Source organism: Phaenicophaeus curvirostris, chromosome 8 (assembly GCF_032191515.1).
Source record: "Phaenicophaeus curvirostris isolate KB17595 chromosome 8, BPBGC_Pcur_1.0, whole genome shotgun sequence".
In the NCBI taxonomy this organism is placed as follows: domain Eukaryota; kingdom Metazoa; phylum Chordata; class Aves; order Cuculiformes; family Cuculidae; genus Phaenicophaeus; species Phaenicophaeus curvirostris.
The window spans coordinates 22,444,936-22,459,754 of record NC_091399.1 but is presented as its reverse complement, the minus strand read 5'-3'; the positions used below and the strand labels follow the sequence as shown (position 1 = coordinate 22,459,754).

The window sequence follows — 14,819 nt, the reverse complement described above, 5'->3', positions numbered from 1 at the left end:
AAGAGCAAAGTGCTGAACCACGGCACAGCCATCCTTATTCTGTCCATGAAATTCCAGGATTTCCAAGTTCTAGGATCATAGAAACATTTGGTTGGAAAAGACCTTCGAGATCATCGAGCCCAACCACTCCTGTCCACCACAAAAGCAGGTCCCCAAGCACCTCATCTGCCTGTCTTTTAAACCCCTGCAGGGACAGGGACTCCACCACCTCCCTGGGCAGCCTCTGCTGGGGCCTGAGAGCCCTTTTGGTAAAGAAATTTTTCCTGATGTTTAATCTGAACCTGCCCTGGTGTAACTTGAGGCCATCTCCTCTCGTCCTATCACTTGATACTTGGGAGAAGAAACACCAACCTCACCACAACCTCCTTGCAGGGAGTTGTAGACAGTGATGAGGGCTCCCCTCAGTCTCCTTTTCTCCAGGCTAAATGGCTTACAAGTCCTCAAATTTTCAGGTAGGAAAAAAGAGGACAAATTCAAGGAAAACTGGGCAGAGTCTAGATAACAGGAAAACAAAAAAAAAAACCCAAAGGCTAAGCACAGAGAACTGCTATTAAAGAAAGAGAAGTGAGCATCAGCATGACAGAAATGGAAGAAAAGATACAGATGAGAATACATTACACGAATGAAACCAAAACATTGGAAGCAAAATGCATGACAACACAGAAGTTCTTGTTGACTACAGATACAAATAAGTCTCCCTCAAAATGACTTTTAATATCACTGTCAGAAAGGCAGACATCAGTAGTGAAGGGATGAATCACCCCAGCTAGTACAATAAATTAATAATCCTCTCTGTAAAGGACTTTTCTGCTTTTCTGCTACCATGAAACAGTCCAAAACAGAACTTGATACACAAAGGTAATTCAGACACCTGTAACAGCCAGTACCACCGTCTGTCTTCTGTTACGGATAACAGCCCACAAGCTTCCTCAAACAAGAAACTGCTGTGTATTGTGTCACCTAACAGTGAGAGTGATAAAGAAACTGCTACAAGTACCACAGGAGTGAAAGAAACGGGTTTGTAAATTGGTGAACAACAGGAAGACATCCACAGGACAGCCTCCTGATCACTCCAATTAATGGAGATCAGAAGGAAGCCCCAGCGTTAACTTACATTGATAAGCGGACAAATACACACCAGGCAAATTCTCATTTTGGTGAGTGCACGTGAATATTTCAAATAAAAACCTACCTCGTCTCCCTCATCAATCAGCGCCTGTATTGTACTAAAGAGAGATCCGTAAGCTCCCACGGTCACCAGGATATCTGTGAGAGGATCGATCTTCCTTCCACAAACTCTCTCGTACACCTGGGACAAGGCTTTCACCAGCGACGGGTGCCCCTGTTTAAAGCAAACAAATGCAAAAGATTGGAGTGTTCCTGAGAAGGTACAAAGCCTGTGTTTGGGGGTAGGCCCACACCTATCAAAGTAACACATTTTGCAATAGAAAAACACAAAAGCAACCCTCAGCGCTAATGGCTGGTAACAAGCAGCGTGGTTTAAAGGTTTTGCAATTAGGGAAGAAAAGTGCTTTCAATTTATTTGAACCTACGAGGAAATTCTGTTTGTATATCTGATGCATTTTAATTTCTATCTTATAGAAGAAGAGAAGGGAATAATCTAGCACCAAGTCACCCCTACACCCTGTAGGGTCTCTCCCACCTGCCCGTCCCTCCATCTTAAGCTCCTGCCGTTACTTTCTTTATGTTTCAACTAAAAATTATTTGATGCAAGGGCAATATCTTAATTCTGTTGATATACTGCTGATAAACAGCACTTGTGATCCAAATGCTGATTCACCTCTCAGATCTCAGAGCACCCTTCACCATTTGTGTCCCCTACAGGGACACGGCAGTTAACAAACTCTTCACAAAATGCACCACGAACAAAAAAGCAAGCATGTAACGGTCATATACAACAAGGAAACTAGAAGCTACAATTCTGTTACTCAGGAGAATACAGCTTTCCTGCTGTGAAAGTATTTTTTTCTTTTTGAGTACTTGGTAGAAATAGAAAATGGCACCACGAGAAAATGCACCTATGTAATAAAAATCCTCCTCTAAACTGTTGCACGCTGTACCTCTGCACACAAGGCATAAACCCTCCTGTAAACAAGAACACCACCACAAATCAAGGCTCACAAGTCATTGCTGATTCAAACGACAACCATTTCTTGCCACAAGCACGTCAGCCGCACGGGAATGCTGCGCCACAGCGATGCCACAACTGCCAACACAAGTGCTGGTCCCCTCGCCTAGATGATGTTTTTCTATCACTTGCGTAACATGGTCATCTAGAAAAATATTAGATAGACTCCTGAGGGTCTTGTAGCAACCCTGATACCGAATTTTCCGTTAGGCAACATGGTTTAGCTTTACCACAAAATAAAAGCCAGAGAAACCAAAAAAGGCAGTAGCCACACTACAATGGTAGTAGCCCACTCGAATATCCTGCCTCAGACAATGACCAGTGCCCCACACGCACACCTAGCTCAAGGCAAACTCCACAAACCAACTTAGAGAACAGGTAGTGACTATCTCCTAGGACAAAAAACTTACTCCTTTCATCACCTCCTAATCCTCACTAAAAATCTAAACGCTATGGGTGAATCTCTTGATCCTAGAGGTGCTGCCTCAAGTGGTACCATACATTTCTCTCTCATTCTACCATTATCCTACCTGATTCATGTTTGCACTGGCCAAAACCACAGCTAAATGTATAATTTACACTCCTTAAACTGTGAATTGACTGTTTAATCTATCCCAGGTGTACCCCACCATTTTGCTCTTGCTGAAAGATTCTGCCTTAAAGAAGCCCACGCTGAGGATGTTCGTTAGGAACAGAGGAGGCCAGTAGATCAACTTAATTTGTGATAGTTAAAACCAATTCAAAGCAAAGTCAGTGTTCTGCCTGTGGTATGTTCTCCACTGAGCTGGTCCTCGAGTTCCACAGTACTTACAAAGCCTCGTGTGTACTGGTTCAGCCTGTCAGCTGCTGCCGCCTTTGCCAGCTCCTCTTTAACGTAGCTGGGAGGGGATATATCAGGGAGGCCTTGGCCAAGATTAACTATCGAGGGATCTGCTGCCACCTTTGTAAATTCAACCCTAAAGGGAAAAAAACATCTTAAACGTAACATGCCAGATAAAATTATCTTCTCCTTCATTAGCATCAAAAGGCAAAAAAAAGCACTTCACTTCGCCACATTGACAGTCGTGGAAATGGGATTGAGAGTGAAGGACAGCTGGGTCTGGGACAGTGGTAAGTCAGAGGGAACTCAACAAAAGGTTGATTTTCTGATTCCACTATTCTTCCAGAGGAACTGTGCTCAGGTGTGCACACACAGGAACACACAGCAGCTCAGGGAGTGGCAGAAATGGAACGCTACCCTCTTTGCAAAATGAGGTAGACTTAATTACAACATGGACACTTAATGATTTAAAGGCTAGATTCTGTCAAGTGAAGGTGTCGGTCAAACTATCCAGTCACCTCAGACCGCTATGCATTTATTTTTGGTAGTTTCAGACAACCAAGTGTTTCAGGCTGTTCATTAACTGTTCCTGGTAGCCTGCCAGTGGATCAGTGCTAGGATTCCTGATGAAGGCTTTTTTCCTCCCTTCACTGGCAAGTTTTACATTTGACCCTTTCTCAGTACCTGAATATTAACAAAATTAAAAAAAAAAACTCTACAACAAGCAACCGAGTAATGCCACGTTGCATCACAGTTTTGTCAAAAACTAATATAAACTGTTTAAAAACGAGTTTGAGGCTGGATGATCCAAACGCCTTCTGCATACATACACACACATATTATATGCAGCTAATGTAAGCCCAAATTAGTGTTTTCACCTGCTCACAAAACCCCATATTTGCCAGTGATGCTTTCAATATAAAGACAAGTGTAATGACTTTAAAAAGAAATCCAACTCATTTGGTAAACACAAACCAAGTGTAATTAGAACACATTACTCAACAAAATTAACATTTACATTTGAAAGTCAGCTATACTCCCATGCCCAAGAGTTGCCCTTGTTTTATGTGATTTATGAGATTAAGAGAAGCCCAAGCCTAATATTTAAAGCTCGAAAATAAGAATTAATTCATATCTTTAGCAGAACTCAATTCACCACTTCTAAGCAGGTGCCAAATATATTTCAGCAGAGAGAGAAAGTGCCTTCTTATTGGCACTAATTATCAATTTGTGAAAAAAAAAAAAAGTCAGTCAAAGGTATTTTCTGAGATTCAGAGATATTTTCCTTTTACTCACCACACGTTGCTATCAAGGCCTTCAATTCGTCTCGTGTTTTTGTGTCTGAAGGCCATTGTCTGAAAGATCAAAATATACAGACAGAAGGGTTTTGTTAAGACAGACAAAGTACTATATTGTTGGACTCTGGATGACAAACCCTCCTTCATGCTTTCTCTAATACACCACTGCCAGCTGAATTCAGTAGTTACACAGAATTACAGACATGTTCTTTCATTAAAGTTCCTATAATAGCTTGCATTCAGACTAGCAAGAAAATACACAAAAATGCCCTACGTTCTCATTCATCGTTATCTAAAGCCACTGAACTTTCAGCAAGGATGGAGCAGGGGCATAATTTAGCTCAACAGCTTTAAAAGATGACCTAAAAAGAAAAAAAAAGCGTACATACACTCTTCTTTTCTATGATACACTAACAATTTAAAGATGGTGTTATTTCCAGCTCAATTCCTGCTCAATCCAGTTCGGAAAGCATGTGTTTTCCATGCAATTTTATTCATTAAATTGATGGGTAAGAAGAAAATAGCAAAGACATTTCCTATTTTCCTTCAGACTTTTAGAACTTTAAAGTATTTGCTTACAACACAGCAAAACCCCATTGGAACAGGTTTTTTCTGTTAGGGTCTTGGCTCCAACCTCCTGCTTTCCCTAACACTTCCTATCAAGGAAAGCACCTGACACAAAGTCAGGTGTTGCTTGTATTTATCTTTCTTCCTAATACACAGAAACCTGTTATAAAGTGGAATGGCAAGATGTTTAATGACACAAGCAAATACTTTTACGTGGTGCATAATTAAATTGTGGAATTTGATGTCAAAAGCTACAACTGAAGCCACAATCCTAAGAAAATAATTAAAAAAGCCAACCAGAATTAGATTTCAGGACATTCAGTGAGACTATCCAATTCCATGAAATAGAATACAAGCATGAAAAACTCACCTGGGCAAAAGCTGACCTTCAAAGTGGCTTGCACGTTAAAACAAACTTTTCATATGGGCAAAATATGCCACGAGTGCCCAGTATAATGGTTTGAACAGCTGTTTTGAATGATGGAGAAGCACCACTACTCTCATTTCATTAAAGAAATTAATTCTCTTACCAGAGGTCTGTGATAAAGCTGGGGCTGAACCTGTCTCCTGCGTCTCAGGCTCTAGTGCCCTAACAACGAGGCGATCCTTCTGGCCTGATATGTGCTAGGTGTGACTTTAAAGACTGGAAAGGACACACAAAACAATAATTGCCAAATTCTGGTATGCTCGTGTGGTTAAATATTTGACTGATTCAAATATCTTGGTTTGTTTTGATATCAAATGTTTGGATCAGCGTAACACAGAATAAAGAAAGCACAGCTAACATATATATTGGCAACATGCTAAAAGTAGTGTGTTTCTAAAATACTGCACACAACAGTTTTATCTGTGAAGCTGAAGCAAAACTTACTGCAGAGGCTGAGAGCCTGATGGATCTGGAAAGCAAATCTGTTCGTAGCTGGTATGTCCTAATGCCAAGGCGACAGAAGCTTCGTGAAGCAAAAAGCATGCCTGCATAATAAATAACCTGTAAAAAAAACTTACAGATTCCAGGAATTAGTTTCTACACATCACCAAGCAATTTTAAAATATAAGATTCCCCTCTCTTCCCTTCAGTGACTTTGTTTCATTGAAATAAGCTCTAGTTCTCACATTTGTAATCACAGAGGATGAAACTTTTTAACTGACAGGGCTGCAAAACATTTCTGAATGGCATCTAGAAGGAAGGTTTCCTCTATTTCACGGCACTTAACTTTTTTCTTGTATGACAATTAAGATTAAATACAATTGAAGGTTCAAAATCTCTGCTAGAATCATTGTGAAAAGAAGTTTGTGTAATAAAAACTGCTGTTACAGTCGCCAATTTAGAGAGAACAGAAAAAGAGCTGAGTTTTTAAAGTCACACCACTTTAAAACTGCTCTCCTTTTTCAAGAGTTTCAAACTAAGTGCTCCGAAGGCAAGATATTTAAGATCACCAGTCACACGGGAGAGGCAGCCCTGCACACTGATAGAACTGTGCTACGCTTTGCCACGGGGGCTTGGCAAACACCAAATATCTACCATGGCAGAAAAGAGCTAGGAAGGACATTCGGCATGGAGGAACAGATCGCTCACTGGATAGAGAAAATGTGCCCTTTTAATCAAGAACTATAAAATAGAAGCAAGAGCTGGTACTTCAAGCAACAACTTCCAACGTGTATTTTTAAGCACAGGTGTTGGATGATGTCAAAATGTCTGGAATGTGTAAGAGAGAAACACAATAGCCACAGCAGTGTAATTATTAACTTTGTTTTCCATAGTTTACTCATTAAAGAACAGGTAACTCCCACTTCCCTCCAGACTTTGCTACACGAAAAGGGGAAGAAGAAAGAAAAAGCTATGCTATTTGTATCAGAAACACAGGAATGGCATTGCCTGTTGAAACAATACCATGCCAGCCTTGCAGAGGGAATAGAAAAGGATTCAATATCAAAGTAAAATATGATTTTTTTATAAGACTAATAGATTCAGTCCAACAAGAAAGCGTTCCTTACACTTTCACTGTACACTAATAGAAAAGGTCAACCGATACTCCCTTTGAAGGATGCCTCACAGAATGAGTTAGGGTTTAAAAGCTTGCTGATTTTGCATTTCTCCTATTCCAGTGCTACAAACTCAGTCTCATTTCTGTAACGAGAAAGGGTACCAAGCTGTAGCTGTTAGACCCTCAGCAATACTCAAGAAATCCCACTGCACTTAGCACTCAGCAAGCACACAGTGCACAGTTCCAATACATGCTGGGGGATGATATGATTGGGAGCAGCCCTGAGGAGAACTTGGGGTGCTGGGGGGCAAGGAGCTCAACATGAGCCAGTAACGTGGGCTCGCAGCCCAGAAACAAGGCATGTCCTGGGCTGCACCCCGAGCAGATGGACCAGCAGCGAGGGAGGGGATTGTCACCCTCTGCTCCGCTCCGCTCTGAGAGACCCACCTGCAGCTTGTGACCAGCTCTGGAGTCCTCAGCACAGCGAGGACAAGGAGGTGCTGGAGCGAGTCCAGAGAAGACCACGGAGATGATCCACAGGCTGGAGCCCCTCTGCTATGAGGACAGGCCGAGAGAGTTGGGGTTGTTTAGCCTGGAGAAGAGAAGGCACAGGGGAGACCTTAGAGCAGCTTCCAGCGCTGAAAGGGGCTCCAGGAAAGCTGGGGAGGGGCTTTTTACAAGGACAAGGAGTGACGGGATGAGAAGGAACGGCTTCAAATTGGAAGGGGGAAGATTCATATTAAACATCAGGAAGAAATTCCTCACGCTGAGGGTGGGGAGGCCCTGGCCCAGGCTGCCCAGAGCAGGGGTGGCTGCCCCATCCCTGGAGGGGTTCAAGGCCAGGCTGGATGGGGCTGGGAGCCCCTGATCCAGTGGGAGGTGTCCCTGCCCAGGGCAGGGGTGGGCCTGGGTGGGCTTTGAGGCCTCTTCCAACCACGATCCTATGGAACACGCTTCCCACTGCGGAGCAAGGGGAGGGATGAGGCAGTGGGGTTTTTTTTCCTCCTTTCCCCCCCCCCCACGGCGGCGTTTCCCCTCTGATATCACAGAATGGGCCGGGTCGAAGGGCCCTCGGCCGCCCCCCTGACCCCCCCCCCCCCCCCGCAATCACCGCCACTCACCCGCCGCGCGCCGCCGGGGGGCGGGGCCAGGGAGACAACGGGGGCGGGGGGCGGGGCCAAGGGGAAGGGGCGAGAGGAAGGAGCCAATGGGGAGGGGGCCTGGGCCGAGGGGCGGGGCCAAGGGGAAGGGCCGAGGGGGAGGAGCCAATGGGGAGGGGCTAGGCAGAGAGGGCGTGGTTAGAACGGGGGCGTGGCCAAATGGAGCAGCCAATGGGGATGGGGGTAGGGGGCGAGGGCTACAGGAAGGGGCGGGGCCAAGGGACGAAGAGGGGAGCCGATGGGGACGGGGCCTGAGCGGAGGGGCGGGGCCAAGGGGCGGGACTGGGGGGAGCTAATAGCGGCTGGGCTGGGGCTGAGGGGCAGCGCCCAGGGGAGGCGCCCAGGAGGGCTCTGGGGGAAGGTTGTTTTCATCTCATGCCTGTTTTAGCCCCTTATCAAGAAAAGCGCGGCGGCGTTGCTCGGATTTTATCAGGTCCTCCACAGAGTCACAGAATTTGCGTTTCTAAGGGTCTCCTCACAACCAGACAGAAATAATTTTAGTGATCATAGAATCATAGAATAACCAGGTTGGAAGAGACCCACCGGATCATCAAGTCTAACCATTCCTATCAAACACTAAACCATGCCCCTTAGCACCTCGTCCACCCGTGCCTTAAACCCCTCCAGGGAAGGGGACTCGACCCCCTCCCTGGGCAGCCTCTGCCAGGGACCAATGACCCTTTCTGTGAAGAATTTTTTCCTAATGTCCAGCCTAAACCTCCCCTGGCAGAGCTTGAGGCCATGCCCTTTCATCCTGTCCCCTGTCACTTGGGAGAAGAGCCCAGCTCCCTCCTCTCCACAACCTCCTTTCAGGGAGTTGTAGAGAGCAATGAGGTCTCCCCTCAGCCTCCTCTTCTCCAGGCTAAACACCCCCAGCTCTCTCAGCCGTTCCTCATAAGGCCTGTTCTCCAGCCCCTTCACCAGCTTCGTTGCCCTTCTCTGGACTCGCTCCAGAGCCTCAACATCCTTCTTGTGGTGAGGGGCCCAGAACTGAACACAGGATTCGAGGAGCGGTCTCCCCAGTGCCGAGTCCAGAGGGAGAAGAACCTCCCTGGACCTGCTGGTCACGCCGTTTCTGATGACGAGGTGCTTTTCATTTTCGTCACTGAATTTGGTTATTATGTTGAAAACGTAGTCTTTAACATCTATTTTTGCTGCTTTTAACTCTTCACAAAAGCTGCTTTAACACCAACATCCCCACGCGGAGCCTCAAGGAGGAAGGTCGTGCAGTTCCAATTGATTTTTGTAACGTTTCAATCGTAGCATCCAGTATTTCAGGCCGAAAGAACCTCACAAATCAGGTTTTTGTAGGGGCTTGGCATGACAAATGACTTCCTTGTTCTAAAATATTCATTGATATGGATAAATATTTTTAAAAGAACTGTACGAGATGATAAGAATACACTTCATATAGCAAGTCTTAATTTATTGGGCATTTTTTTTAATGTTGATGCTAGAAACAGATCTAGTGTATCAATTATAATCCCAAAGAGATGAATTAGCAGGCAGAATGCAGTTATTAACTAGATGCTAGACATTTAACTAGATGATCTTTAAGGTCCCTTCCAACCCAAACTATTCTATATTCTCAAATGCAATAGATACATCTACTACTTGGGTATCATTACTATATATACTGTGTTATACACGATTATTATATATGTTCATCTACAATATAGAAGCAAGAGCTAAGTGAAGCGAACCAGTTTTGTAACACACTAGAACACTTCTACTTGGGTGCAGAAATACTATTACATAGCCAGAACAAAACAGAAAAATTAAGAAATGAGTCCCAGCTATTCTTTTTTAGCCTAAATAAGATGCACGAACAACTTAACGCTTTCTTCCTTTCTTTTCCATCCTGCTTTTTGGGAATTCCCGTGGTCTCAAAGGCGGTGCTCCTGCTGGACCCCTCCAGGCATCCTCCAGAAGGCAGCAGATCCCCGACCTTGCCAAGATAAAAAAGAAAAAAAAAAAAAGAAAAAAAGAAAAAAAGAAAAAAAGAAACTGGACCTCCTTTGAGTGCTCCTCGCGTCGATTCCCACGTTTCCACAGAATATCATGTCCTAAGCAGACACTATGGGGAAATCCATGCACTGTCACATTTTCCAAGCTTCCGCTGCTCTAGGTCCGTGATACAAACAGCTGAAGGAATGTTGTTAAGATACTGCTGATTCCTCCCCCGTTGAGGAAACAAGCTCTGTTTGATTCCCTACCCCGTTGAGCGAGGCTCGGTGTTTACCAGATCAGCTGAGACAGTGAAAAATAAACGCGATTTCAGAGCCTCCTCTGCCCCAGCTGGCCCAGACCTTTCATCTCCTGCGAGGCACTTGGATACGTGACTCCTGTTGGTAAAACAGAGTTTTATGAGCCCATGAGTCAGGAGGATCCACTGCAGTTTGGCTATCACGGCAAATGAAATATCATCTGCTTTATTAGTTACAATCCTATAACACCTGGAGCAGCTGTTTTGATCTGAATTTCAGCTGAAGTAATAAGAAAACCACGTAACCAGTCCAACTTGGGAGATAAAGTCTGTGGTAATGATGCACCACTACGAAAATTCTAGTTGCTGCCACTTTCGGTAGCAATTTTTTTTTTTTTGAGTTCTCCCCTAAATTGTCAATTTAATTTCTTTAACTTAATGGCAGGAAAGTTTCCCTTCGTGCATCAGCCAGAAGGTCTGGAGGGAGGCCTGTCTCAACTCAATTGAGCAGTTCAGCCTTGCCACTCTTTCAAAACTTCTGTTTCAAAGATTGCAAGCTTAAAAGGATTTTCCAAGTCCTGGCACAGCAGGGAAAACAGGAGCACTGACATCTGTCCCTAATGATTAAATTTGTTAGGTCAAGTCTTTTGAATTCAGCGTTTAACAGTATTCATAGAATTAAATCAGTCCTGAATCCCAGGACTCAGCTAAAGTAATAAATGCAGGTATAGTAAGGTATTTGCTTTTTCAAATTTATCTTTCATGCTTAGAAGTGATATTTATTTCCATATTTAAAATAAGTCATTTTCCCAGTACCCACATTAAAGTCTCCTGGCTTATTTTAAGCACCCCGAGTGTCTCATCCTGGCTTTCAGGTCAGAAGCCTCTCACTCCTTTTGTAAACACACAGTAATGCATCTTGAATTTTTGATACAAGTCTTGCATGGCTGGTCTAACTGCTCAGCACTTTCTCCAAAAGCAAGAATTAGTGCATTTTAAGGCTAATTTCTTCTAATGGAATCCAGCTCCGTCTTATTTGTGAAGTGGGAATGGATGGCAGGAATTTTTACATTTCAAAACAAGCGCAGTTCAATTGAAGAGGGGAAAATTACTTGGCAGAACCGAGATGCACAAATGACACTGTTACCAGTTCAGAGGAAATCAGCTGACGGCAGCTCTGGTTTGTCCGTTGGGGTTTGCTTCCCCCGCTGCGGCAGCTGAGACTCTAATGAACCTGTATCTCGGTCAAAGCAAAGCAGAGGTGAAAAACATAAAAATTTAGATCAGCTTTCCCCTCGGGATATAGCCAGTACTTTCCAAAGTGGTAATATGCAAGTCATAAAAACAAAACCTTACACGTGGCGGTTCAAAAAGGTACATATGTGTTGTAATTTCATTTTAATACATATTTAGAACCCTGAGGATTTTTTGTCAGGAGGGAAAAATATTAAATTACTGATGGCACATGTAAGTCTTTGGCACAGCCCTGTCTATTAATGAGAAATGGCTGGAAGCCCGTTTTTTGAATCAGAAAAGCCACTGGCATCTTGCTGCCGTTCCCTTTGGTCCTGCGTGAGAGCTTCACGCTCTGCCCTGTGGCTGTGAGCCCGGCTTCAGAAAAAAGCAGCAGGCTTGTCTTTTGCAAATCTTTATTGCAGAGATGTTCTGCAAAATCAGTGTGCTGTCTGAAATGCAGTGTGCAATAACCCAGCTGAAGAAATACAGCCTGAGCGTCTCGCAGACCTAACTTTATTCCGAAGGGCTGAGTCCAGCCAGCGTCAGGACTGGGGAAGAGGATGCGGCGATCTGAGTGCTCCCACACGGCGTGACTAACGCTGGATTGAATCAGAGGAGTCTAGGAAGCTGGAAACGCTACAGTGAGAATTTCCTATATTACTCACAGTACGCGGTATTAAACAAATGCATAAACCTTTTCGGTCCTTTGGGGTGAGCTGTGTGAGTCATGTCTCAGTACATTTTTTTACGATTAAACGTCCCAAACCGGTGCCAAGGAACTCCCCACATCGGGCTGTGCTGTATGCATTTACTATTTACTTTGATTCTTATTCAAAAATAATGACTTTTTATTTCTTTCCCCGGTAGGCTGCGCTGTAACTATTTACTTACTGGATAGCAGCTACTGCATGTGCTTGGCACTACTGAAAAAAAGACATCATAGCCAATTAGTTTGATCCTGGAATTCAGATTGTACTGGCTTTATTGCCTCTAAAGGTCTAATCTTAGCAGGTACCAAGAGCTCTCTGATTTGTGTGTATCAAAAGAAAATTGAATGCAACTGCAGGGTGAGACAGGTAAGGGATGACTCAAACATTTTTGAGTATAATCCATAAATTAATTTTACTTTATTTGGATATCATTCCTACTGCCAGGGCTGGTTTTAAATTAAGCCTGTGTATCATAGAATCATAGAATAACCAGGTTGGAAGAGATCCACCGGATCATCGAGTCCAACCATTCCTATCAAACACTAACCCATGTCCCTCAGCACCTCGTCCACCCGTGCCTTAAACACCTCCAGGGAAGGTGACTCAACCACCTCCCTGGGCAGCCTGTTCCAGTGCCCAATGACCCTTTCTGTGAAGAATTTTTTCCTAATGTATCTTTGACTTACTTGTACAATGACATCTTTTTATGCTGTGAAAGTTTGTGGGCCAAATTGCTGGGTTTTTTTCCTGTGGAATCATGCCATTAATAATGAAAATGGGTGTGACAATGGACATATTTTCTGACAGATTCCAGAGGTGCCTTTTTCATGTTTAAATCTGGGTAGAGATACTCTGGTATAACAGGCCTTTTTGTCTTATTTTTCCCATGATCTCTATAAAACATTCCTGCTTGAGATGTAGCAACAAACTGTTTTATTATGGATTCCTCAAGCTACCAGAAAGTGATTCCGTGACATTTTTGCTGGCAGAGACTACAGATAGCACAGAACTGATGCTTTTGGCTTCTGGAAGGATACAGGGAACCCATTTTTCAGAGAAATCACTGGCCAACCTCAAACCACAAATTAGAATCATGGAATGATAGACTAGTTTGGGTTGGTAGGGACTTCGAAGCCCATCCAGTTCCACCCCCTGTTGTAGGCAGGGACACCTCCCACCAGACCACAGTTTCCCCGGGCAACCTGTTCCAGTGTCTCCCCACCCTCATGGTGAAGAATTTTCTCCTTCTATCTAGTCTAAATCTGCCCCTCTCCAGTTTATCCCCACTGCCCCCTGTCCTATTGCTACAGCCTTTGTGAATAGCCCCTCCCCAGCTTTCTTGGAAGCCTTTCATTAGGAAAGAAGACTGGAGAGAATGAGGAAAAAAGATCCAGGATGAAAATGTGCTGGAAGACAAATAAATGTTTGGGTTTGGTCTTTTAATCTGACAACTCCCCTGGGTTCTGTAAGGTGCTGAATAGATCCTGCTTTATTTTCAGGGCAAGTTGAATGGGAAAAGCACCAGCTGATCCCAAAGTGGGTCTTTCGAAAGGATGCAGATTAAAGAAACCCTGCAAACAAAAGTGTTTATACTGATCAGGTTAATTTTGTTAGCACCAAACTGAGCGACATCATACGCAAACTAGAGTGCAGTTCTGAGGGAGCACCAACTTCAGCTGAAAAAATAGCCCAGGACAATAATCAGCAGCAAGTGGTTATTTGAAGGGAATGACCCTCCTGAACTGTCTCAGCTGAAATCAGGCTGCATGCCCGCGGCCTGACAAGTAAAGCAACAGTGATGACATAAAACAACACAGTCAGTAGTTTCCCGCTGGAGGACTTCTGATGTTTAGCATGGTAACGTCCCCAGCAAGCATCAAGTTGTCTCCAGACAAGTGCTGAATGGGCTAGAAATGCAAGACTTGGAGACATGCCAGGCAAACAGGAGCTGTCGCTAATGAGATGTTTACTAGGTGTAAAACAAATCTCACTCACCTCGTATAGAGGTGAAAAATAATACAATAGCAAAGTTAGAGACAGGGCCAGGACAATTGTCAAAAACCAGGATCTGTATAAGAATACTTTGAAATGTATTTCCTGCAAGAAATTAAGTGATACAGCGTTTCAAGTGCCGGGTTTTAATTGCATTTTTATGATTTGCAGTTGCAATACTAGAACTGCACAGTAGAGTCAAAGCATATGTAAACAAGCAGAGTGAACAGTGTCAGAATCCCAAAGCACTCATTGGTTGTTTCGGGTTTTTTATTGTTACTGGCATTCCAGGAGGCACACATGGATTATTAGTGATACAGTATTGTTATGTATGAGCTCTTAATGCCCACAGCGCTAACAGAGCCAACAAACATTTATTTGGTGTTGAAAGCTCTTAGGAAACAAATATTCATCTTCAGTTGCTCTTGGTACTTGGAGTCCACTTTAGAAGATTTCTTGGAAAGTCTCAGACAAAGACTTCACAATAAGTCAATAAGATGCGAGGATCGCCAGGAGGCAAGTGTGCAATATCATCTAAAAGAAGTAATCTTATTCTTCAGCATTTAAAACCCTGGTGATAGCTGGGAAACATCCTGCTTAGAAATGAATTGCTTATGCCACCTTAGGCTGTAAATTTTTTCTTTGCTTTCCCTATTGCTGTTACTCAGGAGGTCTCCTTGATCCTGACATTCTGGT

At 43.8% G+C, this 14,819-nt stretch overlaps 1 protein-coding gene across 5 annotated transcripts in view; it reads right to left on the bottom strand.

Annotated features, from left to right (window-relative positions):
• KYAT3 (kynurenine aminotransferase 3) overlaps positions 1 to 14,819 on the bottom strand; it is a 237,203-nt gene that overhangs the window by 10,336 nt on the left and 212,048 nt on the right. For 2 of the 5 annotated variants that reach the window (XM_069862827.1, XM_069862829.1), the window contains exons 2-5: positions 5,706 to 5,822; positions 4,266 to 4,324; positions 2,961 to 3,105; positions 1,193 to 1,342 (exon numbers count right to left, since the gene is read on the bottom strand). In XM_069862827.1, coding sequence (XP_069718928.1) covers positions 1,193 to 1,342; positions 2,961 to 3,105; positions 4,266 to 4,324; positions 5,706 to 5,804 — 453 coding nt within the window. In that variant the 5' untranslated portion in view covers positions 5,805 to 5,822. Of the gene's footprint in view, positions 1 to 1,192; positions 1,343 to 2,960; positions 3,106 to 4,265; positions 4,325 to 5,364; positions 5,443 to 5,705; positions 5,835 to 7,266; positions 7,412 to 14,819 lie in introns of those variants that run through there. The other 3 variants (XM_069862828.1, XM_069862832.1, XM_069862833.1) reach the window with 3 other exon arrangements.